General features: G+C 50.9%; 1 protein-coding gene across 1 annotated transcript in view; it reads left to right on the top strand.

Annotated features, from left to right (window-relative positions):
* The window catches only part of LOC141789959 (phosphatidylinositol 3-kinase regulatory subunit alpha-like), a 29,652-nt gene extending 7,112 nt beyond the window's left edge, over positions 1–22,540 (top strand). The window contains exons 4-17 of the mRNA XM_074669548.1: positions 3,941–4,033; positions 4,397–4,468; positions 4,564–4,680; positions 4,764–4,962; positions 5,665–5,747; positions 13,992–14,097; positions 15,302–15,400; positions 16,134–16,314; positions 16,399–16,524; positions 17,477–17,619; positions 18,097–18,273; positions 18,499–18,573; positions 20,449–20,622; positions 20,702–22,540. Coding sequence (XP_074525649.1) covers positions 3,941–4,033; positions 4,397–4,468; positions 4,564–4,680; positions 4,764–4,962; positions 5,665–5,747; positions 13,992–14,097; positions 15,302–15,400; positions 16,134–16,314; positions 16,399–16,524; positions 17,477–17,619; positions 18,097–18,273; positions 18,499–18,573; positions 20,449–20,622; positions 20,702–20,891 — 1,835 coding nt within the window. The 3' untranslated portion in view covers positions 20,892–22,540. The remainder of the gene's footprint in view (positions 1–3,940; positions 4,034–4,396; positions 4,469–4,563; positions 4,681–4,763; positions 4,963–5,664; positions 5,748–13,991; positions 14,098–15,301; positions 15,401–16,133; positions 16,315–16,398; positions 16,525–17,476; positions 17,620–18,096; positions 18,274–18,498; positions 18,574–20,448; positions 20,623–20,701) is intronic.
* The last annotated feature ends 1,204 nt before the right edge of the window (positions 22,541–23,744 follow it).

Raw genomic sequence — 23,744 nt, 5'->3', positions numbered from 1 at the left:
ATCCCGTCTCACCTGTAGCTCTGTTCTCTCTCTCTCTCTCTCTGTGTTGTGGTTCCCTAAAGTTCCTGTGAGTGATCAGGTTCCAGCTGAGACATTCCTCTGCGTGCAGCGTGTGTGGCTTGCGTGCATGCAGCATTCTTGCGTGTAGCGTGTGTGCGGCGTGCGTTCAGCGTGCTTGCGTTCAGCGTGCGTGCGGCGTGTGTTCGGCCTGCTTGCGTGCGGCGTGTGTGTGGTGTGATCTCACACTAACAAACCAGCTGATGGAGCAGCGTCACAGCAGAGTCAAAGCAGAGTCAGAGCAGCGTCACAGCAGCGTCAGAGCAGAGTCAGAGCAGAGTCAGAGCAGCGTCACAGCAGAGTCAGAGCAGAGTCACAGCAGAGTCAGGGCAGCGTCACCGCAGAGTCAGAGCAGCGTCAGGGCAGCGTCACAGCAGAGTCACAGCAGCGGCACAGCAGAGTCACAGCAGCGTCAGAGCAGCGTCACAGCAGAGTCAGAGCAGAGTCAGAGCAGAGTCAGAGCAGCGTCAGAGCAGCGTAAGAGCAGTGTCACAGCAGCGTCAGAGCAGAGTCAGAGCAGTGTCACAGCAGCGTCACAGTAGCGTCAGAGCAGAGTCAGAGCAGCGTCAGAGCAGCGTCAGAGCAGCGTCACAGCAGCGTCACAGCAGTGTCACAGCAGAGTCACAGCAGCGTCACAGCAGCGTCACAGCAGCGTCACAGCAGCGTCACAGCAGCGTCACAGCAGAGTCAGAGCAGAGTCACAGCAGCGTCACAGCAGCGTCACAGCAGCGTCAGAGCAGAGTCAGAGCAGCGTCAGAGCAGAGTCAGAGCAGCGTCACAGCAGAGTCAGAGCAGCGTCACAGAAGAGTCAGAGCAGAGTCAGAGCAGCGTCAGAGCAGAGTCACAGCAGAGTCAGAGCAGCGTCACAGCAGAGTCAGGGCAGCGTCACAGCAGAGTCAGAGCAGCGTCACAGCAGAGTCAGAGCAGCGGCACAGCAGAGTCACAGCAGCGGCAGAGCAGCGTCACAGCAGAGTCAGAGCAGCGTTACAGCAGAGTCAGAGCAGAGTCAGAGCAGAGTCAGAGCAGCGTCAGAGCAGCGTAAGAGCAGTGTCACAGCAGAGTCACAGCAGAGTCACAGCAGAGTCACAGCAGCGTCACAGCAGCGTCACAGCAGAGTCACAGCAGCGTCACAGCAGAGTCACAGCAGAGTCAGAGCAGAGTCACAGCAGCGTCAGAGCAGCGTCAGAGCAGAGTCAGAGCAGAGTCAGAGCAGTGTCACAGCAGCGTAAGAGCAGTGTAAGAGCAGTGTCACAGCAGCGTCACAGCAGAGTCACAGCAGAGTCACAGCAGCGTCAGAGCAGCGTCACAGCAGCGTCAGAGCAGAGTCACAGCAGAGTCAGAGCAGAGTCACAGCAGCGTCAGAGCATCGTCACAGCAGAGTCAGAGCAGCGTCACAGCAGAGTCACAGCAGCATCAGAGCAGAGTCACAGCAGCGTCACAGCAGCGTCAGAGCAGCGTCACAGCAGAGTCAGAGCAGCGTCACAGCAGCTTCACAGCAGCGTCAGAGCAGCGTCACAGCAGCGTCACAGCAGCGTCACAGCAGAGTCACAGCAGCGTCACAGCAGAGTCAGAGCAGAGTCACAGCAGCGTCACAGCAGAGTCAGAGCAGAGTCAGAGCAGCGTCAGAGCAGAGTCAGAGCAGCGTCAGAGCAGCGTCAGAGCAGAGTCAGAGCAGCGTCACAGCAGCGTCAGAGCAGAGTCAGAGCAGCGTCAGAGCAGAGTCAGAGCAGAGTCAGAGCAGCGTCAGAGCAGCGTCACAGCAGAGTCAGAGCAGAGTCACAGCAGCGTCACAGCAGAGTCAGAGCAGCGTCAGAGCAGCGTCACAGCAGAGTCACAGCAGCGTCAGAGCAGAGTCAGAGCAGCGTCACAGAAGAGTCAGAGCAGAGTCAGAGCAGAGTCTCAGCAGAGTCAGAGCAGTGTCACAGAAGAGTCAGAGCAGCGTCACAGCAGCGTCACAGCAGGGTCAGAGCAGCGTCACAGCAGAGTCAGAGCAGTGTCACAGAAGAGTCAGAGCAGTGTCACAGCAGCGTCACAGCAGAGTCAGAGCAGAGTCAGAGCAGCGTCAGAGCAGCGTCAGAGCAGAGTCAGAGCAGCGTCACAGCAGCGTCAGAGCAGAGTCAGAGCAGCGTCAGAGCAGAGTCAGAGCAGCGTCACAGCAGTGTCACAGCAGAGTCACAGCAGCGTCACAGCAGCGTCACAGCAGAGTCAGAGCAGAGTCACAGCAGCGTCACAGCAGAGTCAGAGCAGCGTCAGAGCAGAGTCACAGCAGCGTCACAGCAGCGTCAGAGCAGAGTCAGAGCAGCGTCACAGCAGAGTCACAGCAGTGTCAGAGCAGAGTCAGAGCAGAGTCACAGAAGAGTCAGAGCAGAGTCAGAGCAGCGTCACAGCAGCGTCACAGCAGCGTCACAGCAGCGTCAGAGCAGTGTCACAGCAGAGTCAGAGCAGTGTCACAGAAGAGTCAGAGCAGAGTCAGAGCAGAGTCTCAGCAGAGTCAGAGCAGTGTCACAGAAGAGTCAGAGCAGCGTCACAGCAGCGTCACAGCAGCGTCAGAGCAGCGTCACAGCAGCGTCAGAGCAGAGTCAGAGCAGTGTCACAGCAGAGTCAGAGCAGTGTCACAGAAGAGTCAGAGCAGAGTCAGAGCAGAGTCTCAGCAGAGTCAGAGCAGTGTCACAGAAGAGTCAGAGCAGCGTCACAGCAGCGTCACAGCAGCGTCAGAGCAGCGTCACAGCAGAGTCACAGCAGTGACACAGAAGAGTCAGAGCAGTGTCACAGAAGAGTCAGAGCAGTGTCACAGAAGAGTCAGAGCAGAGTCAGAGCAGCGTCACAGCAGCGTCAGAGCAGAGTCAGAGCAGAGTCACAGAAGAGTCAGAGCAGAGTCAGAGCAGCGTCACAGAAGAGTCAGAGCAGTGTCACAGCAGAGTCAGAGCAGTGTCACAGAAGAGTCAGAGCAGTGTCACAGAAGAGTCAGAGCAGTGTCACAGAAGAGTCAGAGCAGAGTCAGAGCAGCGTCACAGCAGCGTCAGAGCAGAGTCAGAGCAGAGTCTCAGCAGAGTCAGAGCAGCGTCTCAGCAGAGTCAGAGCAGCGTCAGAGCAGAGTCAGAGCAGAGTCACAGAAGAGTCAGAGCAGTGTCACAGAAGAGTCAGAGCAGTGTCACAGAAGAGTCAGAGCAGTGTCACAGAAGAGTCAGAGCAGAGTCACAGCAGCGTCACAGCAGCGTCAGAGCAGAGTCAGAGCAGAGTCTCAGCAGAGTCAGAGCAGCGTCTCAGCAGAGTCAGAGCAGTATCACAGCAGAGTCTCAGCAGCGTCTCAGCAGCAGCTCCTAATCTCTGTGGGGTCAGATTATGGTTAATCTGAATGCAGTCTGAGGGATTGTCAGGGAGCGAGGTCTTGGTGTTTCTTTGGTTTGGATGATTTTCTAAAGGGGGGGGGGGTTCTGCTTTCCCTCCTCTCAAACACAGATGTAGCAGTGATGACCCTGTTCAGACTGAGCATGTGCAGACTGTCAGACCTCTACACCCTCATGTAGAAATTAGGGACGACGTTTCAAGCCAAAGAGCCGTTCAATGTTTGCTCCCAACTCAGACTGTATCTATATGTTATATATTTAGTCTGTCAGGTGAACTGGATAGGTAGAGCTGGGTGTTATCCTGGGTGGATTCCAGATTTACCTTCATGGCTTTAAGCTCTCGTGTGGAGAAAGTTTTCCTCAGTTAGAGTCTGAGGTTTGAGAGATCAGAGCTGAGACGCTTTTATTTTCAGTTTTGATCAAAGAGACAGAAATTTAACGCGTGTCTTCGTCTTTTATTCTGAGGATCCAGCGCTCGCTCGCTCAGTCCGTCTGTCTCCTCTTCGTGTCGTTGAACATTTCCTGTTTGTCTTTAGGATTCGTGCTGCCAGATCTCCCAGAGCAGTTTGGGCCCCCTGACACGGCCCCCCCTCTCCTCAGCAGACTGATGGAGGCCGTGGAAACCAAAGGTACTGAACACACACACACACACACACACACACACACACACACACACACACACACACACACTATCTGCTGCAGCTTCACCCTGAGGAAAGATGGAGACAGAGAGCAGAGCTTCATGTCTGCAGTCGGCGCCTTCACCACACGTCTGTGTGTGTGTGTGTGTGTGTGTGTGTGTGTGTCTGTGTGTCTGTGTGTCTGTGTGTGTGTGTGTGTGTCTGTGTGTGTCTGTGTGTGTGTGTGTCTGTGTGTGTGTGTGTGTCTGTGTCTGTGTCTGTGTGTCTGTGTGTCTGTGTGTGTGTGTGTGTGTCTGTGTTTGTCTGTGTGTCTGTGTGTGTGTGTGTGTGTGTTCTCTGTGTGTGCTGCAGGTCAGGACAGCCCAGGTGTGTATCTCAGTGTGAGTGGAGGAGGTGTGGCCCCCCTGCAGCTGGCTGACTCAGGTGAGCAGACCGACCGTCCTCTGACGGTCTCATGAATCCTCCTCAGAGTCCAGGTCTGCTCCTCTAACCCTAAACCTTAAACCCTTTCCCTTCAGACCTGGACCAGCTGGACGTGTCCTCCCTCTGTGAGGGCGTGGTCCGGTTTCTGCAGGATCTGCCTGGTCCCGTCCTCCCCTCCTCCCTGCAGGGAGACATGATCCAAGCAGTACAAGGTCAGACCCTGTTTGGACCCTGCAGTCCCGTCAGACTCATGAAGACCTGCTTTAACAGTTTTCTCTCCTCCACGTGTCTGCAGAGGTCCGGGATCTGGAGGACTGTGCTCAGGTGCTGCGGGGGGTGGCCAGCTCTCCGTCCTGCCCGGCCCAGTACGGACTGACCCTCCTCAGCGTGGTCCGACACCTGGCCCGGCTCTGCCTGCACAGCTCCAGGAACCAGCTGAGCCCCCAAAACCTGGCCGAGACCTTCAGCCCCCTGCTGTTCAGACAGACTGCAGGGTCAGAGAAACACACACACACACACACTAGCACACACACACACACTCACACACACACACACACTCACACACACACACACTAACACACACACACACACGCACACACTCACACATACACACTAACACACACACACACACACACACACACACACATGCACACACACTAACACACACACACACACACACACACAGACACACACACACACGCACGCAGCTCTACACCTGTGTGTACGTGAATAATATCAAAGGGGACGAACCACCAGGTGGACTGAAAGGAAGCTCAGAGTTGCTGCTGAGGACACTTTACAAAGATTTAACTCGTTTCCTCTGAACACGCACAGAACAAGGCTCCAACAGGAAGCAGGAAGTGTTTTTAACACCAAGTGTTTACAGTGTTTAACGTCTTAAATTAACAAATATTTCTCCCGTGTCTGTTTGCTCAGGCAAAGTGAAACATGATCAACATGCATTAAAAATGTTTTAATCCTGATTAATCTGATTAATCTTGTGATTAATCTTGTGATTAATCTGATTAAAAATGTCATTGTTTGACAGAACTAGTATTAAACTCTCACTCTGATCAGATTCACGTCTTTTCCTGTTGTAGATCTCCTGAAGTGTAGAAATGTGTCTGTCCTTTTCTTTGCTCCATCTTTCTGTGAGTGACTCTGCTGGATCTGACTGAGACCCTTCTCCTCCTCAGGGCTGAGTCCAGTCTGGATCCTCTGGTCCAGGTCCTGGAGGTCCTGATCACCAGTGAGCTCAACATGAACCAGGCTGCACCAGGTACGTCTGCGTTAACGCGCAGTAACACCTGCTTTATCCTCCTGCTTTATCCTCCTGCTTTATCCTCCTGCTTGGACTCTGTGAGGACGGCCGCAGTACTCTGCCTGAACACTGGGGGGCAGTGTGGTCTGTCCAGCTCTGCTTCTGCACAGGAAAGGGACTTTGGTGACTCAGAGAGGGTTAGGGTCCAAACCTTGGTGTGTGTTTTATTAGAGCTGGAGGAGATGAGGTGAACAGCTGACGTGCAGACAAACAGAAAATGTAAAAACAGGAAATGAAACTCTCCCTAACTGACCAATCACAGGGCTGATGGTTCTGTGTTGGTTTGAGTCCCAGGTGGATTTTCTGAGAGGTGCAGGTCAGGGTTCATGTGAAGACCTCTGTGAAGGTCCAGGACTATGTGGGTCTACAGTTTGAGGGCAGACTGTCCCGGTTTCTTCTTTTAATCGTTTTAACTTCGTGTTGTTCTTGCTCATGTCAGGAGTCATGAAGAAAAGTCAAACTTCAGGATTTGAGTTTTTCTTGTGACACTTTTAAACTTGACGCTGACGATCAATCACTAACTGTATGAAACAGATCTGAACGATGAGACATCAAAAGAGTTTTTTCCCACGTCTGTTGGAGCTTTTTCCATGTAATCAGACATTTTGAATGATACTTTGATGATGAAGCACTTTGATCCGTATCTTTCTGGTCTCTGCCTCCTCACGCTGAGCTGGTCACAGTCTGAGGGGACGGATCCTAACGAAGCAGTTTTGTGTTAGTCAGGTCTTTCAGGTGTTAAACGCTGTTTGTCTATGCTGCTGGCAGGTTTCAGTGAATTACTGCCACCTACTGGAATGAGTCAGCATCACAACTACAACACAACAGCACTAACCTTAGACAGTCTGTGAGATAAGGTGAAGAGATGAGGAATAAACACGGTTAATCTGCTCACCTCCAGTCTCTACGAGGTGTTTACTGCTGTGAACTCATGAAAGCCCGAACAAACCTCTAATCCACCTTTTTCATAAACCACACCTGGATTAAACGGAGGAGCTTTTTCCATCAGCTGTGAAAACAAAAAGTCAGTCCCTTCCAGAGTTATTTTTGATAAATAGTCAAACTTTTGGTGTAGGATTAAAAATCAAATATGATTATTCTGCTGTAACAAATTAACTCAAACAATCAGCCCAAAGTTTGTTCAGCTCGTTTGTTATCGAGGCGTAAAGAACCTTCAGCTCCGCTCACAGGAAGTGAAAACCTGAGCAACACACGACTAAATGTGTCGGCCCGTCTCACCTTTCAGACTCTGACAGTTCAATCTGCCAGCTCATTAAACGATGATGATGATGATGATGATGATGATGATGATGATGATGATGATGATGATGATGAAGCAGCCTGTGAGGGAAACCACTAAATGACCTGGATGGATGTGAGAAGAGATTAATCCAGGAAAGAGTTTTTGAGCCTGATTTTAGAGAAAGATGGAGAAGAAGTGACGTCTGTGTTCCTCAGGGGAGGTGAAGTGGATCAGGGGTCCATACGGGTCCTGGTCCAAACAGGGTCCTGGTCCATACAGGGTCCTGGTCCATACAGGGTCCTGGTCCATACAGGGGTCCTGGTCCATACAGGGTCCTGGTCCATACGGGTCCTGGTCCATACGGGTCCTGGTCCATACAGGGTCCTGGTCCATACGGGTCCTGGTCCATACAGGGTCCTGGTCCATGAGGGGTCCTGGTCCATGAGGGGTCCTGGTCCATGAGGGGTCCTGGTCCATGAGGGGTCCTGGTCCATGGACTCTGATCTTTTTGCACGTGTTAGAAAATGGATTAGGGATGATTCCTCGTTAACATCAGTCAGTTTGCAAAGCTTACATTTGGTTTGAATCCAGAGTCAAACTGGTTTAAACCTAATCCAGATTACAGACTACTCCTTTAATCAACCAGTCGATGGATAGATGGGTCAGTCAGCTGCTCCTTTATTCATCCATTCACTCCTTCGTTCATCCCTTCACTCCTTTAGTCATCCCTTCACTCCTTCATTCATCCCTTCACTCCTTTAGTCATCCCTTCACTCCTTCATTCATCCCTTCACTCTATATTCATCCCTTCACTCCTTCATTCATCCCTTCACTCCCTCATTCTTCCCCCTTCACTCCTTCATTCATCCCTTCTCTCCTTTAGTCATCACTTCACTCCTTCATTCATCCCTTCACTCCTTCATTCATCCCTTCACTCCTTTAGTCATCACTTCACTCCTTCATTCATCCCTTCTCTCCTTTAGTCATCACTTCACTCCTTCATTCATCCCTTCTCTCCTTTAGTCATCACTTCACTCCTTCATTCATCCCTTCACTCCTTCATTCATCCCTTCACTCCTTTAGTCATCCCTTCACTCCTTCATTCATCCCTTCACTCCCTCATTCATCCCCTCACTCCTTCATTCATCCCTTCACTCCTTTAGTCATCACTTCACTCCTTCATTCATCCCTTCACTCCTTTAGTCATCCCTTCACTCCTTTAGTCATCCCCTCACTCCTTCATTCATCCCTTCACTCCTTTAGTCATCACTTCACTCCTTTATTCATCCCTTCACTCCTTCATTCATCCCTTCACTCCTTCATTCATCCTGTCACTCCTTCATTCATCCCCTCACTCCTTCATTCATCCTCTCACTCCTTCATTCATCCCCTCACTCCTTCATTCATCCCTTCACTCCTTCATTCATCCCTTCACTCCTTCATCTATCTCCTCACTCCTTCATTCATCCCCTCACTCCTTCATTCATCCCCTCACTCCTTCATTCATCCCTTCACTCCTTTAGTCATCACTTCACTCCTTTATTCATCCCTTCACTCCTTCATTCATCCCTTCACTCCTTCATTCATCCTGTCACTCCTTCATTCATCCCCTCACTCCTTCATTCATCCTCTCACTTCTTCATTCATCCCTTCACTCCTTCATTCATCCCGTCACTCCTTCATTCATCCCCTCACTCCTTCATTCATCCCTTCACTCCTTCATTCATCCCGTCACTCCTTCATTCATCCCCTCACTCCTTCATTCATCCCTTCACTCCTTCATTCATCCCTTCACTCCTTCATCTATCTCCTCACTCCTTCATTCATCCCTTCACTCCCTCATCTATCTCCTCACTCCTTCATTCACTACTTCATCGTTCACTCTGTCACTCTGCTCCCTGCCTCTCGTTCAGGCTGTAGCGATGACATCATCCGTTCACACGGTGGGAGATGCAGCAGAGGAGAGAAGGAGGGGAGGGGGGGGTGTGTTGCCTGGGTGATATCACTGCCATCGCGGGATTGGCTGGGGGCAGCTGTGATGTCACACATCTCCAAGCTGCTCTCCTGAGCTTTGAACCGAGGCAGAGAGGGAGACGCACGGAGAGAAAGTTGCGTCGTTTGAATCTGGAGCTATGAGGACGGCGTCAGACTGATCCGCAGAAACGATGGAGACGAGCTGCTGCAGACAGTCCCTGTCTCTGGACCAGACCGGCTGAGGTGGACCAGACCGGCTGAGGTGGACCAGACCTGGCCCAGGTGCAGAGAGAGGTGCAGAGCAGAAACACAAGGTGTCCTGCTGGGTCCAGGTGTCGCTGCATATTTGAACTAAAGTCACGGTCAGAAAAAAAGGGACAGAAATCCAGATCAGATCTGAGGATGTAGACCGGACTCTTCCTCTCCGGATGACGTCAGATTTTTCAGGACAGGATTCGAGCGCTCGGCTTTGGGCGGGACATTATGAGATCCAAAAAAGCAGGAGGACCAGGGCTTGGTTTCACCTCTGGAGTGTCGCTGAGGGGGTGAAGGTTTAGAGGCAGACATGGAGCAAGAGGAGGGGGGCAGGGCCGAGGCCGAGCCGCTGAGAGGACGAGACAAGATCCTGTGCTACATCAACATGCAGAGTCCAGGTAGGAGCCCAGACCCTCACCTGGAGCTGGGCCTGGCTGTGGATCCAGCTCTGATAGATCCAGATCCCATTTTTAAAAGGTTATTCTGTGTTTTTACCTAACCCTGTGCCTCTTAGTATTTAGGAGATCCAGAAAGAAAGACTCAGAGAGCCTCAAATCCACTGAGTAAGGGGGACAGGAGGGAAACAGGCTGTGATGGCTTCAGCCGACAGGAGGGACACAGGCTGTGATGGCTTCAGCCGACAGGAGGGAAACAGGCTGTGATGGCTCCAGTCGTTGGGGGGAACAGGCTGTGATGGCTCCAGTCGTTGGGGGGGGGGAAACAGGCTGTGATGGCTCCAGTCGTTGGGGGGGAAACAGACTGTGATGGCTCCAGTCGTTGGGGGGGAAACAGACTGTGATGGCTCCAGTCGTTGGGGGGGAAACAGACTGTGATGGCTCCAGTCGTTGGGGGGGAAACAGACTGTGATGGCTCCAGTCTTTTGGGGGGGGGGGGGGGGGGGGGGGGGGGGGGGGGGGGGGGGAACAGACTGTGATGGCTCCAGTCATTGGGGGGGGAAACAGGCTGTGATGGCTCCAGTCATTGGGGGGGGAAACAGGCTGTGATGGCTCCAGTCGTTGGGGGGGAAACAGGCTGTGATGGCTCCAGTCGTTGGGGGGAAACAGGCTGTGATGGCTCCAGTCGTTGGGGGGGGGAAACAGGCTGTGATGGCTCCAGTCGTTGGGGGGAAACAGGCTGTGATGGCTCCAGTCGTTGGGGGGGGGGAAACAGGCTGTGATGGCTCCAGTCGTTGGGGGGGAAACAGACTGTGATGGCTCCAGTCGTTGGGGGGGAAACAGACTGTGATGGCTCCAGTCGTTGGGGGGGAAACAGACTGTGATGGCTCCAGTCGTTGGGGGGGGGGGGGGGGGAACAGGCTGTGATGGCTCCAGTCGTTGGGGGGGAAACAGACTGTGATGGCTCCAGTCGTTGGGGGGGGGGGGGGGGGGGAACAGGCTGTGATGGCTCCAGTCGTTGGGGGGGAAACAGGCTGTGATGGCTCCAGTCGTTGGGGGGGAAACAGGCTGTGATGGCTCCAGTCGTTGGGGGGGAAACAGGCTGTGATGGCTCCAGTCGTTGGGGGGGGAAACAGGCTGTGATGGCTCCAGTCGTTGGGGGGGAAACAGGCTGATGACTGATTGTGTTTCAGAATTACAGATGATTTACTGATGTGAAAACTGAAAGAGGAATACAATAGACTTTATTTCAGACTCTGATAGATTTACTTTACTCAGATTTACGTCGAATGTGATCAGTTAAATGAGTTTTACCCTGCAGGGCCTGCAGAGGGGTCCCCAGCTGCGTCAGTGGGTCACTTTGTGCACAGTTTGAGTGATGCTTGAGGTTTGAAAGTGAATATTTTGGATCTTTAAATAATTTTTCAAACTGTTACAGACACAAAGCAGCATTGTTACAGCAAACAGTCAGGTTTTATCATGTGTGAGGGAAGACGAGGGCCGTCATATCAGAGTTTCTGACTTCATAACGATAGCAGCAAAACCACGATGATAGTCTGCGCAGTCGAGGCTATGAGAGCCCGAGAGCATCTGAGTGGAGCCTGGTGACAAAAATATCTATATTTATTTTTCTTTTGAGAGTCTGGTCTTTTCTTGGCTCTACCTCCTGACATGTTTTATAATCCCCCCAAAAATACACAAGAGCGTCAGCTGTCAATCAATGTGACGTTACATGTGACGTAGAGCCTCTCTTTTAACCTCTGACAACTAATGAAAACAAAACTAAAAAAAAGGCTGTAGGAAACATTTAGCTGCCACAGCCCATCTGGAATGACTGGGGAGACAGTTTTTGACCTGTACTGCAGCCAACCACCAGGGGGAGCAGTTTCTGTGGAGACCTCACTTTGAGCCAAGCGAGATGACGTCCATTTTTCTCACAGTCTGTGGTGGAGACCCGCAGAGAGCTCAGTTTCTCTCTGCTCTCTGTTTGTCTGATGCTACGCTAACGTAACCTCTGGATGACGGTTATGAAAGACTGATTATCAGCTGGTGTTTGAGGAGTGTGAGCAGGGACTGTGATGGAGAGCAGAGCAGAGACACACAGCAGGGAGGAGAACGTGTGACTCCAGCTGCAGGCGAAGCTGATGTAGGAAGTTTGTGCCTGTTTCTGTGGAGATGAAGAAGAAATAATGTCTCAGTGCTGAATCCAGCTGCTCGGGTTGACGCTGCGCTTCCTCCAGAAACTTCATCTCTGAACTGATCCTCTCTCTGGATCAAAATCTGAGTGAAGGTCTAAAGGTCAGCATCAAAACAACACCAACAACAAGCCCCATGATTTCCTGTGTTCACAACGTTTCAGCTGTCGCAGCTCTTCACCTCCTCCTGTGTCTCCTCCTGTGTCTCCTCCTGTGTCTCCTCCTATGTCTCCTCCTCTTGTCTCCTCCAGTGTCTCCTCCAGTGTCTCCTCCTGTGTCTCCTCCTGTGTCTCCTCTAGTGTCTCCTCCTGTGTCCTCCTCTGTCTACTCCAGTGTCTCCTCCTGTGTCTCCTCCAGTGTCACCTCCAGTGTCTCCTCCAGTGTCTCCTCCAGTGTCTCCTCCAGTGTCTCCTCCTGTATCTCCTCTTGTTTCTCCAGTGTCTCCTCCTGTGTCCTCCTGTGTCTCCTCCAGTGTCTCCTTTAGTGTCTCCTTCAGTGTCTCCTCCTGTGTCTTCCCCAGTGTCTCCTCCTGTGTCTCCCCCAGTGTCTCCTCCTGTGTCTCCTCCAGTATCTCCTCTTGTCTCCTCCAGTGTCTCCTTCAGTGTCTTCCCAGTGTCTCCTCCAGTGTCTCCTCCTGTGTCTCCTCCTCTTGTCTCCTCCAGTGTCTCCTCCAGTGTCTCCTCCAGTATCTCCTCTTGTCTCCTCCAGTGTCTCCTTCAGTGTCTCCTTCAGTGTCTCCCCCAGTGTCTCCTCCAGTGTCACCTCCAGTGTCTCCTCCAGTGTCTCCTTCAGTGTCTTCCCAGTGTCTCCTCCAGTGTCTCCTCCTGTGTCTCCTCCTCTTGTCTCCTCCAGTGTCTCCTCCAGTGTCTCCTCCAGTATCTCCTCTTGTCTCCTCCAGTGTCTCCTCCAGTGTCTCCTTCAGTGTCTCCCCCAGTGTCTCCTCCAGTGTCACCTCCAGTGTCACCTCCTGTGTCTCCTCTAGTGTCTCCTCCAGTGTCTCCTCCAGTGTCACCTTCAGTGTCTCCTCCAGTGTCTCCTCCAGTGTCTCCTCCAGTGTCTCCTTTAGTGTCTCCTTCAGTATCTCCTTCAGTGTCTCCTCCTGTGTCTCCTCCTGTGTCTCCTCCAGTGTCACCTTCAGTGTCTCCTCCAGTGTCTCCTCCAGTGTCTCCTCCAGTGTCTCCTTTAGTGTCTCCTTCAGTATCTCCTTCAGTGTCTCCTCCTGTGTCTCCTCCTGTGTCTCCTCCAGTGTCACCTCTAGTGTCTCCTCCAGTGTCTTTTCCTGTGTCTCCTCCAGTGTCTCCTTTAGTGTCTCCTTCAGTATCTCCTTCAGTGTCTCCTCCTGTCTCCTCCAGTGTCTCCTCCTGTGTCTCCTTCAGTATCTCCTTTAGTGTCTCCTCCTGTGTCTCCTCCTGTGTCTCCTCCTGTGTCTCCTCCAGTGTCTCCTCCAGTGTCTCCTCCTCACGTTGTAATAAAAAAACTCCTGTGCTTTAACAGATCATAAAGTGTTGTTTTAGTTTTTTAAAGTTTTGCAGAAGCAGTTGTTTTTTTCCTTTGATGGGAAAATCTGAAGCTTCTCTGCAAACGTCTTTATTTAGAAACATGATGGTTTATCCTGACAGGCGTCTGTTTCATATTTCCTGTCTCTTGTTTGATCTTCGTGTCTGTTTATAGCGGTGTAAGCTAACTCTTTGTCATTTTGTTTCAAACTTGAGGTAATTTTCTAATTTGTGGCTGAAGTGGAGCTGATTTATGATTTTTTTAAATCCTTTTTCACCTGTTTTTTCCCGTCTGTCCGTGTCTTTTTAACGCCTAACATGAACTGCTCTGTTGTGCTGATTGTCTCGTTAGTGACGGACTCTACATGATCACATGCTCCTCTGAGGATAAACATGTTTCTGTATTTTAAAGACACAGAAACCGTTTCAGTCCTGTTCAGCTGGACGCGTCCTCTCTTTAACCCTCTCTGGTGAATTAAAGCGTCTCCGTCCTGGCAGCGGATCGTTCAGAGCCTGTCAGCTGTGGTTTGAGAGCTTGGCACAGACATGCAGCAGCCGGGGCTCTAAATTTATCCTCCGTGATGTCACTGAGAGAAAACCCTCAGTGAGGCTCAAACCTTCCTCTGTGTGTGTCTCTGATGCAGCGCTGCCTCCCAAACCTGCCAAACCCCCGACTCCTGCGCCGTCATGCAGCTTCAACAACAGCATCTCCCTGCAGGACGCCGAGTGGTACTGGGGAGATATTTCCAGGTAACACACACACACACACACACACTCACACACACACACACACACTCACACACACACACGCTCACACACAGTCATGGGCAGAAGCTGCAGGAACAAACTGAGACTGAAACATAGACCTACAAAGATTTTCATCATCATCAGCTGATGCTCGTCTGAGCCTCAAACACTAAAACACACATTAACACACTTACACATTTACACACTTACACATTTACACACTTACACATTTACACACTTACACATTTACACATTTACACACTTACACACTTACACACTTACACACTTACACATTTACACACTTACACATTTACACATTTACACACTTACACATTTACACACTTACACATTTACACACTTACACACTTACACACTTACACACTTACACACTTACACATTAACACTGCATAAAGTGAGCCCTTATCAGGTGTTTCTAAGTAAGAATTGTTTTATTATTCCTGGTATGAGCCAGTGTCAGCTGACGGCTCCAGAGAAATGTTTGTCTCAGTCGTTTTCCAGACGCCATGTTTGACTGAGTGTCACTGACTGACTGGTTCATTAACCCTGAGAGAAACATCAGGACGATTGTTGAATGTTTCAAAAACAGCCTCAGTGAGCTCAGACCTCCTCGCTCCATCGTCACAGACTGATGACATCACAGCTCACCTGTCCCTCAGGTGTCCCTGATGATCAGTGGTCAGTTTTCTGCAGGGTTACCTGCTGCCTCTGACCAAGGAAGATGTTCTCCATGAGGGGGCGCTGTGGGGGAAATGTGTCAGGGTGGTTTTTATCAGGGCTGGGGAGATACACTTTTCTCATGAATCGTTTCTGTGATGATTTTTTTAGCTGCTGAGTGGATTTAAACTCCAACTCTCTGATATTTCCAACTTGTAGGATTTTTAGTTCACGTCTTCACAGCAGACCATGTGAAAAGGTTGAATGATGATGATGATTATGATGATGATGATGATGATGATGATGATGAAGTATAGACTGCATCAGGAGCCATATTTTCCCCTAAATCTCATCACATGTGAGTCAGTTTTTAGGGTTTCTTCAGGGATCTGAACTTTTTTCTGCCCAGCTGATAAACAGAGACTGAAGTGATTAAACATAAAATCCTGAAAATAAGAAACGTCAAACTTTCCTCCCACCGCTGGTTTTTATGGCAGGTTCATGTCTGAAATGTGCGTTCATGTGTTCACAGAGAGGAGGTCAACGAGAAGCTGAGAGACACGGCTGACGGGACGTTTCTGGTTCGAGACGCCTCCACCAAGATGCACGGGGACTACACCCTGACCCTGAGGTCTGTTTACATCCCTGTCCACTTAAACTACTCAAACTACAAACTACACAGAGCCATCAACTACTCAAACTACACAGATCTGAGGTTTAAACTACACAGATCTGAGGTTTAAACTACACAGATCTGAGGTTTAAACTACACAGATCTAAGGTTTAAACTACACAGATCTGAGGTTTAAACTACACAGATCTGAGGTTTAAACTACACAGATCTGAGGTTTAAACTACACAGATCTGAGGTTTAAACTACACAGATCTGAGGGTTTAAACTACACAGATCTGAGGGTTTAAACTACACAGACCTGAGGGTTTAAACTACACAGACCTGAGGGTTTAAACTACACAGCTCTGAGGGTTTAAACTACACAGATCTGAGGGTTTAAACTACACAGATCTGAGGGTTTAAACTACACAGATCTGAGGTTTAAACTACACAGACCTGAGGGTTTAAACTACACAGATCTGAGGTTTAAACACCTGAACCAGCTGAGGGGTTTTAATCCAGGACCTCTCCAGTCCGACCCTGATGGTTGGTCTGGGTGTGCAGCTGCAGATCTTTAGTGTCCCTCCTTCAGATCAGGGATTTCCTGACCCTCCTCCTCTGTGAGCTCACAGTGTGTGGACTGAGAGCTCAGTGTTTACCTGCAGGGACAGGTAGATGAGGTAAAGGTGAATGCTGTGATGTGTTCCTGCTGCTGTGCTCTGATTGGTCGATCGTTCTCTGACCCCTCCAGGAAAGGAGGAAACAACAAACTGATAAAGATTTTCCACCGCGAGGGGAAGTACGGCTTCTCGGACCCTCTGACCTTCAGCTCGGTGGTGGAGCTCATCAATCATTACCGCCACGAGTCGCTGGCTCAGTACAACCCCAAGCTGGACGTGAAGCTGCTGTACCCGGTCTCCAAGCACCAGCAGGTCTGTGCCGGATCCAGAGACGGTGTTGGTCTGCTTCACCTGCTGCTGGCTCTGTTACTGATGTGGTTTTTGGATGTGGTTCAGGATCAGGTGGTGAAGGAGGACAGCATCGAGGCCGTGGGGAAGAAGCTCCACGAGTACCACCTGCAGTACCAGGAGAAGAACCGCGAGTACGACCGGCTGTACGAGGAGTACACCAGGACCTCACAGGTACAGACTCCTGACGCTCAGCACACGCCTCGCTCTGTCAGACGTCAGCACAGGATGCTGCTTCCAACCTCAGACACCCTTTCAAAATAAAACTTCCTTTGAAATCAGAAAATTCAGACACAGCGTCAGTCGGCAGGAGTCAAACTAAGAGACTCACTGAGAGACAAACTGAGAGACCTTCATTGAGAGACTCACTGAGACTCACTGAGAGACAAACTGAGAGACAAACTGAGAGACTCACTGAGAGACAAACTGAGAGACAAACTGAGAGACTCACTGAGAGACTCACTGAGAGACTCACTGAGAGACAAACTGAGAGACTCATTGAGAGACTCACTGAGAGACAAACTGGGAGACTCACTGAGAGACAAACTGAGAGACTCACCTGAGAGACAAACTGAGAGACAAACTGAGAGACTCACTGAGAGACAAACTGAGAGACAAACTGAGAGACTCACTGAGAGACTCACTGAGAGACTCACTGAGAGACAAACTGAGAGACTCACTGAGAGACTCACTGAGAGACTCACTGAGAGACAAACTGAGAGACTCACTGAGAGACTCACTGAGAGACAAACTGAGAGACTCACTGAGAGACAAACTGAGAGACTCACTGAGAGACTCACTGAGAGACTCACTGAGAGACAAACTGAGAGACTCACTGAGAGACAAACTGAGAGACTCACTGAGAGACTCACTGAGAGACTCACTGAGAGACAAACTGAGAGACAAACTGAGAGACTCACTGAGAGACTCACTGAGAGACAAACTGAGAGACTCACTGAGAGACAAACTGAGAGACTCACTGAGAGACTCACTGACGACAGCTGTACGAGGAAACCTGTCTGTAAGAGCTGAAACCTGACTCCTCCTCCTCCTCTTCCCCTTCCTCCTCTTCCTTCTCCTCCTTCTCCTCCTCCTCCTCCTCCTCTTCCTCCTCCCTGTCCCTCAGGAGATCCAGATGAAGAGGACGGCTATCGAGGCGTTTAATGAGACCATAAAGATCTTCGAGGAGCAGTGTCAGACGCAGGAGAGGTTCAGCAAAGAATACATCGAGAAGTTTCGCCGAGAGGGCAACGACAAGGAGATCCAGAGGTAGGCTGTTACCACGGCAACTGTGACGGAAACACACACACACACACACACACAAACACACACGCACGTGGAGAGGCCGTAGTTGCCATGGCACCAGCAGCTGCAGAGACAGCACCTGGTGGTAAATTTAGGTTTGTTGTCCGGTCAGGCCATTGGACGAGGAGTGATGATGTCATCCTGATCAGCTGTTAGAGTTTTCAGAGGAGCTGTGAAGTAAAGTTTCCTCCTGATCTGAGCTTTAAAGACCGACTCCAGAGGAGAGGAGGTGGAGCTGTCACGTTGAGGTTACAGCCACGTCTCGCTCAGATCCAGTTTCTCATGGCGCCGTCGGCTTGTGAGCAGACGCTCCTCACGGCGCTTCTCACGGCGCTCCTCACGGCGCTCCTCACGGCGCTCCTCACGGCGCTCCTCACGGCGCTCCTCACGGCGCTCTCTGTGTTTACGTGACGACTCACTGACCACGCTTTATTTTGAAAGGATCATGGAGAACTACGACAAGCTGAAGTCTCGGATCAGTGAGATCGTGGACAGTAAGCGCCACCTGGAGGTGGATCTGAAGAAGCAGGCGGCCGACTACAGAGAGATCGACAAGAAGATGAACAGCATCAAACCAGACCTGATCCAGCTCCGCAAGACCAGGGACCAGTACCTCATGTAAGGGACACAAACACACCAAGACCTCTACAAGCAGCGCTGCACAGTGCACTAAACCCTGTGTGTGTGTGTGTGTGTGTGTGTGTGTGTGTGTGTGTGTGTGTGTGTGTGTGTGTGTGTGTGTGTGTGTGTGTGTTTGTGTGTGTGTGTGTGTGTGTGTGTGTGTGTGTGTGTGTGTGTGTGTGTGTGTGTGTGTGTGTGTGTCTCTCTCTCTCTCTCTCCCAGGTGGCTGACTCAGAAAGGCGTCCGTCAGAGGAAGCTCAACGAGTGGCTCGGCCTGAAGAACGAAACCACAGAGGAGTAAGTTCATCTTTAGCAGATTCTGGACTGTGGCGCCCCCCGGTGGGAGCAGCGAGAACTGCACTCTCACTTCCTGTTAGAGAGAAAACTGAACGTCCTGTCGTTTTTTACAGTCAGTGTTTGTCTCAGTTTTTCTCCTCCAGCTCTGAATCATCCTGATCTAAAGTTTCCAGGTTTGATCACAGACGCTGATTTCTGACTGAACCATGTTTGAGCTTTTTATTTGTCCGCTGAGTAAAATTGATATTTTAATATTTTCAGACGTCTGATGATGAATCAGTGGTTTAATTTGTTGACATTTTTCACTTTATTTTGATCTATGAACAAACACTGATCTACAAAAACCCAAAGGAAAAGATCTGCAGCAGATAAACGAACATTCAGAGGAAACTGATCTAAATTTATCTCCAGAGGATGAACTTTAGAGACGTGTCAGTGAGAAGTTTGACCACAGAGGAAATCAAAACGTCTCTGCTCTAAATACGTTCTACTAGTTTTCTCCACCAGGGGGCTCCATCAGCCCTAAGTTAACCAGTGTTCAGGTGTGTGTATCCAGGTGTGTGTATCCAGGTGTGTGTTCTGTGGTGTGTGTCCAGGTCTGTGTTCAGGTGTGTTCAGGTGTGTGTCCTGTGGTGTGTGTCCTGTGGTGTGTGTCCTGTGGTGTGTATCCAGGTGTGTGTCCTGTGGTGTGTGTCCTGTGGTGTGTGTCCTGTGGTGTGTGTCCTGTGGTGTGTGTATCCAGGTGTGTGTCCTGTGGTGTGTGTCCTGTGGTGTGTGTCCTGTGGTGTGTGTCCTGTGGTGTGTGTCCTGTGGTGTGTGTATCCAGGTGTGTGTCCTGTGGTGTGTGTATCCAGGTGTGTATATCCAGGTGTGTGTCCTGTGGTGTGTATCCAGGTGTGTGTATCCAGGTGTGTATCCAGGTGTGTGTCCTGTGGTGTGTATCCAGGTGTGTGTTCAGGTGTGTGTCCAGGTGTGTGTTCTGTGGTGTGTGTATCCAGGTGTGTGTCCTGTGGTGTGTATCCAGGTGTGTGTGTCCAGATGTGTATCCAGGTGTGTGTCCTGTGGTATGTGTTCAGGTGTGTGTTCAGGTGTGTATCCAGGTGTGTATCCAGGTGTGTATCCAGGTGTGTGTGTCCAGGTGTGTGTCCAGGTGTGTGTATCCAGGTGTGTGTCCAGGTGTGTGTCCTGTGGTGTGTGTCCAGGTGTGTGTCCTGTGGTGTGTGTCCTGTGGTGTGTGTGTCCTGTGGTGTGTGTCCAGGTGTGTGTATCCAGGTGTGTGTCCAGGTGTGTGTCCTGTGGTGTGTGTCCAGGTGTGTGTATCCATGTGTGTGTTCTGTGGTGTGTGTCCTGTGGTGTGTGTCCTGTGGTGTATGTCCTGTGGTGTGTATCCAGGTGTGTGTATCCAGATGTGTATCCAGGTGTGTGTCCTGTGGTATGTGTTCAGGTGTGTGTTCAGGTGTGTATCCAGGTGTGTATCCAGGTGTGTGTGTCCAGGTGTGTGTCCAGGTGTGTGTCCTGTGGTGTGTGTCCAGGTGTGTGTCCTGTGGTGTGTGTCCTGTGGTGTGTGTGTCCTGTGGTGTGTGTGTCCTGTGGTGTGTGTCCAGTGGTGTGTGTCCAGGTGTGTGTCCTGTGGTGTGTGTCCAGGTGTGTGTATCCAGGTGTGTGTCCAGGTGTGTGTTCTGTGGTGTGTGTCCAGGTGTGTGTCCAGGTGTGTGTATCCAGGTGTGTGTATCCAGGTGTGTATCCAGGTGTGTGTATCCAGGTGTGTGTATCCAGGTGTGTGTATCCAGGTGTGTGTATCCAGGTGTGTGTATCCAGGTGTGTGTCCAGGTGTGTGTCCTGTGGCGCTAACACACACACTCTGCCCCCTGTCAGTGAGTACAGCATGGTGGAGGATGAGGAGGACCTTCCTCACCACGACGAGCGTCTGTGGCGTCTGGGGAACATCAAGAGGAACCAGGCGGAGTCTCTGCTGCGCGGGAAGCGGGACGGGACGTTCCTGGTGCGGGACAGCAGCAAACCGGGCTGCTACGCCGCCTGCTCCGTGGTGTAAGCGTCACACGTCCATGTTCGGCTGTGTTCTGGTTTCCGTGCTGTCAGGTTAATAACCTCTGTCCGTCTCTCTCAGGGTGGACGGCGAGGTCAAACACTGCGTCATCAACAAGACCAGCACCGGGTTCGGTTTCGCCGAGCCCTACAACCTGTACGGCTCGCTGAAGGAGCTGGTGCTGCACTACCAGCACACCTCGCTGGTCCAACACAACGACTCGCTCAACGTCACGCTGGCCTTCCCCGTCTACAGCCAGCAGAGGCGGTGACTCCGCCCCCTGCGGCCTCAGACGCTCGCCACGGACCAGTGATGGACCCTGTTTACATGCTCCACCCCCACCCACAAAACGCCATCGCCATCCGCACACGTGTGTCATCATGATGAGTTAATATGACTGAACGTAACGCGTGGTGCAGGCTCAGGGTTTCTGAGGGTTTCTGAGGTCACTTCCTGTCAGGATCACACGGGAACTTCCTCTCTGAGGGTTAACTCACCACAGCTTCACACTACAGGCAGACCGGACGCTGCTCCACACGGTGACATGACCCCCACCCCCACCCCCCCACCCCCCGAGTCAGGAACCAACAGAGAAACAAAAAGATTCAGAGAAGGAAGATTTTTAATTTAAACCAGACAAACTCTGAGCTCAGCTGAAGGTCAGAGACGTTTCTGTGACTCGATCATGAATCACCAAAAATCAATCATGAAACAATAAGAACTGGAAAGTTTCTCCATCTGTGGTCCAGATCTTCCCCTGAATCTGAAACCCAGGTCCCAGCGCTGATCTGCCTCAGAGTAAAAAGATTTTTTATTTTTCAGCTGGTGAAACTTGATCAGGGACTAAACGCAGCTGAAACCAACGGTTAGTGAAGAGTCTCTGAGCGTCTGGTGAAAAGTTTCATCTGAGGAAGATTAAACCTGATCTGAAAACCAGTTCCTTTAAAAGACCATCTGGACTGGATCAACCTGGTCCGGATTGGACTGGAGCTGGAAACGTGTTCAGAGAGGATGTGGAGCGGCTCAGTTTCTCATCGTTTGGGCAGAAAGTTAAATTCTCACTGACTCCAGGTCAGAAAGTCTATGTTGAGGCTGTTTTCAGAGTCAGGCTGACAGAAAGAGTTTGGAAACGTGTCCCGTGTGATCCGGACCTGAGTCAAACCAGTGACCTCCAATCTCAGCAGCTAAAGGTCAAAGGTCACAGAACGCGAGGTCAAAAGCTTCCACAGTCGGCACACGGCTCTGACCTCCTGATGTCAGAGGAAACACGCCGGACAATCCACAGACTTCTTCCTGCGAGCACTGTGAGCGACTGAGCGAGGTTCACAACGAGGGCGACTGATCCTCACTCTCACATCGTCACTCTCACATCGTCACACACGCATCGTCACTCTCACATCGTCACACACGCATCCTCACTCTCGCATCGTCACACACGCATCCTCACTCACACATCCTCACTCTCACATCGTCACTCACGCATCGTCACACACGCATCGTCACTCACACATCGTCACTCACACATCGTCACACACGCATCCTCACTCTCGCATCGTCACTCACACATCCTCACTCTCGCATCGTCACACACGCATCCTCACTCACACATCCTCACTCTCACATCGTCACTCACGCATCGTCACACACGCATCGTCACTCACACATCGTCACTCACACATCGTCACACACGCATCGTCACACACGCATCCTCACTCACGCATCCTCACACACGCATCGTCACACGCATCATCACTCTCGCATCCTCACTCACGCATTGTCACACACGCATCGTCACTCACACATCGTCACTCACGCATCGTCACTCACACATCGTCACTCACGCATCGCCACTCACACATCGTCACTCACACATCGTCATACCGGAGAAGAGAAACCCAACTCTGCACCTCCCAAAGACTTGACCCCCCCCCCTCCTCCCGCTCCCCCTCCTCCTCCCGCTCTCCCTCCTCCTCCTCCACCTCCTCCTGCTCCCCCCCCTCCTCCAGCTCCCGCTCCCCCTCCTCCACCTCCTCCTGCTCCCCCTCCCCCTCCTCCCCCTCCCCCCAGCAGTGTTTTCAGGTCCTGTATCTTCAGGTGTGTTTGCTGCCTCAGAGTGTTGTTTGTTTTGCAGAGCTGATGATTCTGCAGGTTTTCCTTTAAAGTCTCACAGCACAAAGTTTTCCTCGTGCTGCTTCGAACTGACAAATATCAGGACTCCTGATGAAAAGCATCTCTGGGTTTTTCCTGGTTCGCTTTAAGGACTCAGCTGATTTTTACAGACTGACACTCAGCTGGTGTTTGTCTCCGTGATTTATTTTTTATCTTTTGTTTTTGTGCTTCAAGAGAAACGACTTCCTGAAGAGAAACCAGGAGCAGGGGGATCTAACGTGGACACTTCCTCGGCTCTTCAGACGAGGTTTTCTCAGTTTGGATCTGTTCGTCCTGAATTTTCAAGCTCTTTATTTTGTGTGAAACAGCTGCTGGACTCAGTGACGGAGAAACTCAAAGTTTTTCCACAGAGGTCGAAGTAACAGGTGAACAAAAACCAAATCTGTGAGATGAAACAGGAAGTGATGTTAAAAGAAATGTTGGAACCTGATAAATAAAACATCTACTGAAACGATCTCCAGTCTGAGTTCACTGAGAGCCAAACAACTTTAAAAGTTTAGTCAACTTTAAACTGGGAAACGTTTTCAGCTTCACTAAAATCAGTCGCCTGTGCTGAAGATGATGAAGAGGAAATATGTCCTCAGGACTTTAAGAGAAATCCAAAGTTGAGTTCATCAGCTTGTGTCTGAACTTGATGTTTTAGGGTCATAACCAAACTCATAGTTTAAAGAGGTGTACTATTTTAAAGAGGGGGTATTTGTGTTGGTTTTTTTTAAGTCTTTTTGTCCCTCTGGTGCCCATGTAGTATCTCTGCATGATTGACAGCTCATAAACCCTTTTCCTCTGACCGCCCGGCCCTTTACAGACTGAGACAGGAGCAGAGCGGTTGGCAGGCCTTGGTGTTTGAGGCCCGCTGCCTCCAACACATCGTGACCCAGTCAGTAGACCTCGTCTTTTCAGCAAGTCTGGTTAAAATCTGGTGAAGTTTTAAGAGGAAAATGTCACAGAATTAACC

This window comes from Halichoeres trimaculatus, unplaced genomic scaffold, assembly GCF_033239565.1.
Source record: "Halichoeres trimaculatus isolate MK-OKI-2021-1 unplaced genomic scaffold, fHalTri1.1 fHalTri1_scaffold_5, whole genome shotgun sequence".
NCBI classification, from domain to species: domain Eukaryota; kingdom Metazoa; phylum Chordata; class Actinopteri; order Labriformes; family Labridae; genus Halichoeres; species Halichoeres trimaculatus.
Note: the sequence above shows the minus strand (reverse complement) of the source record. Positions and strands in the feature narration are given on the sequence as shown.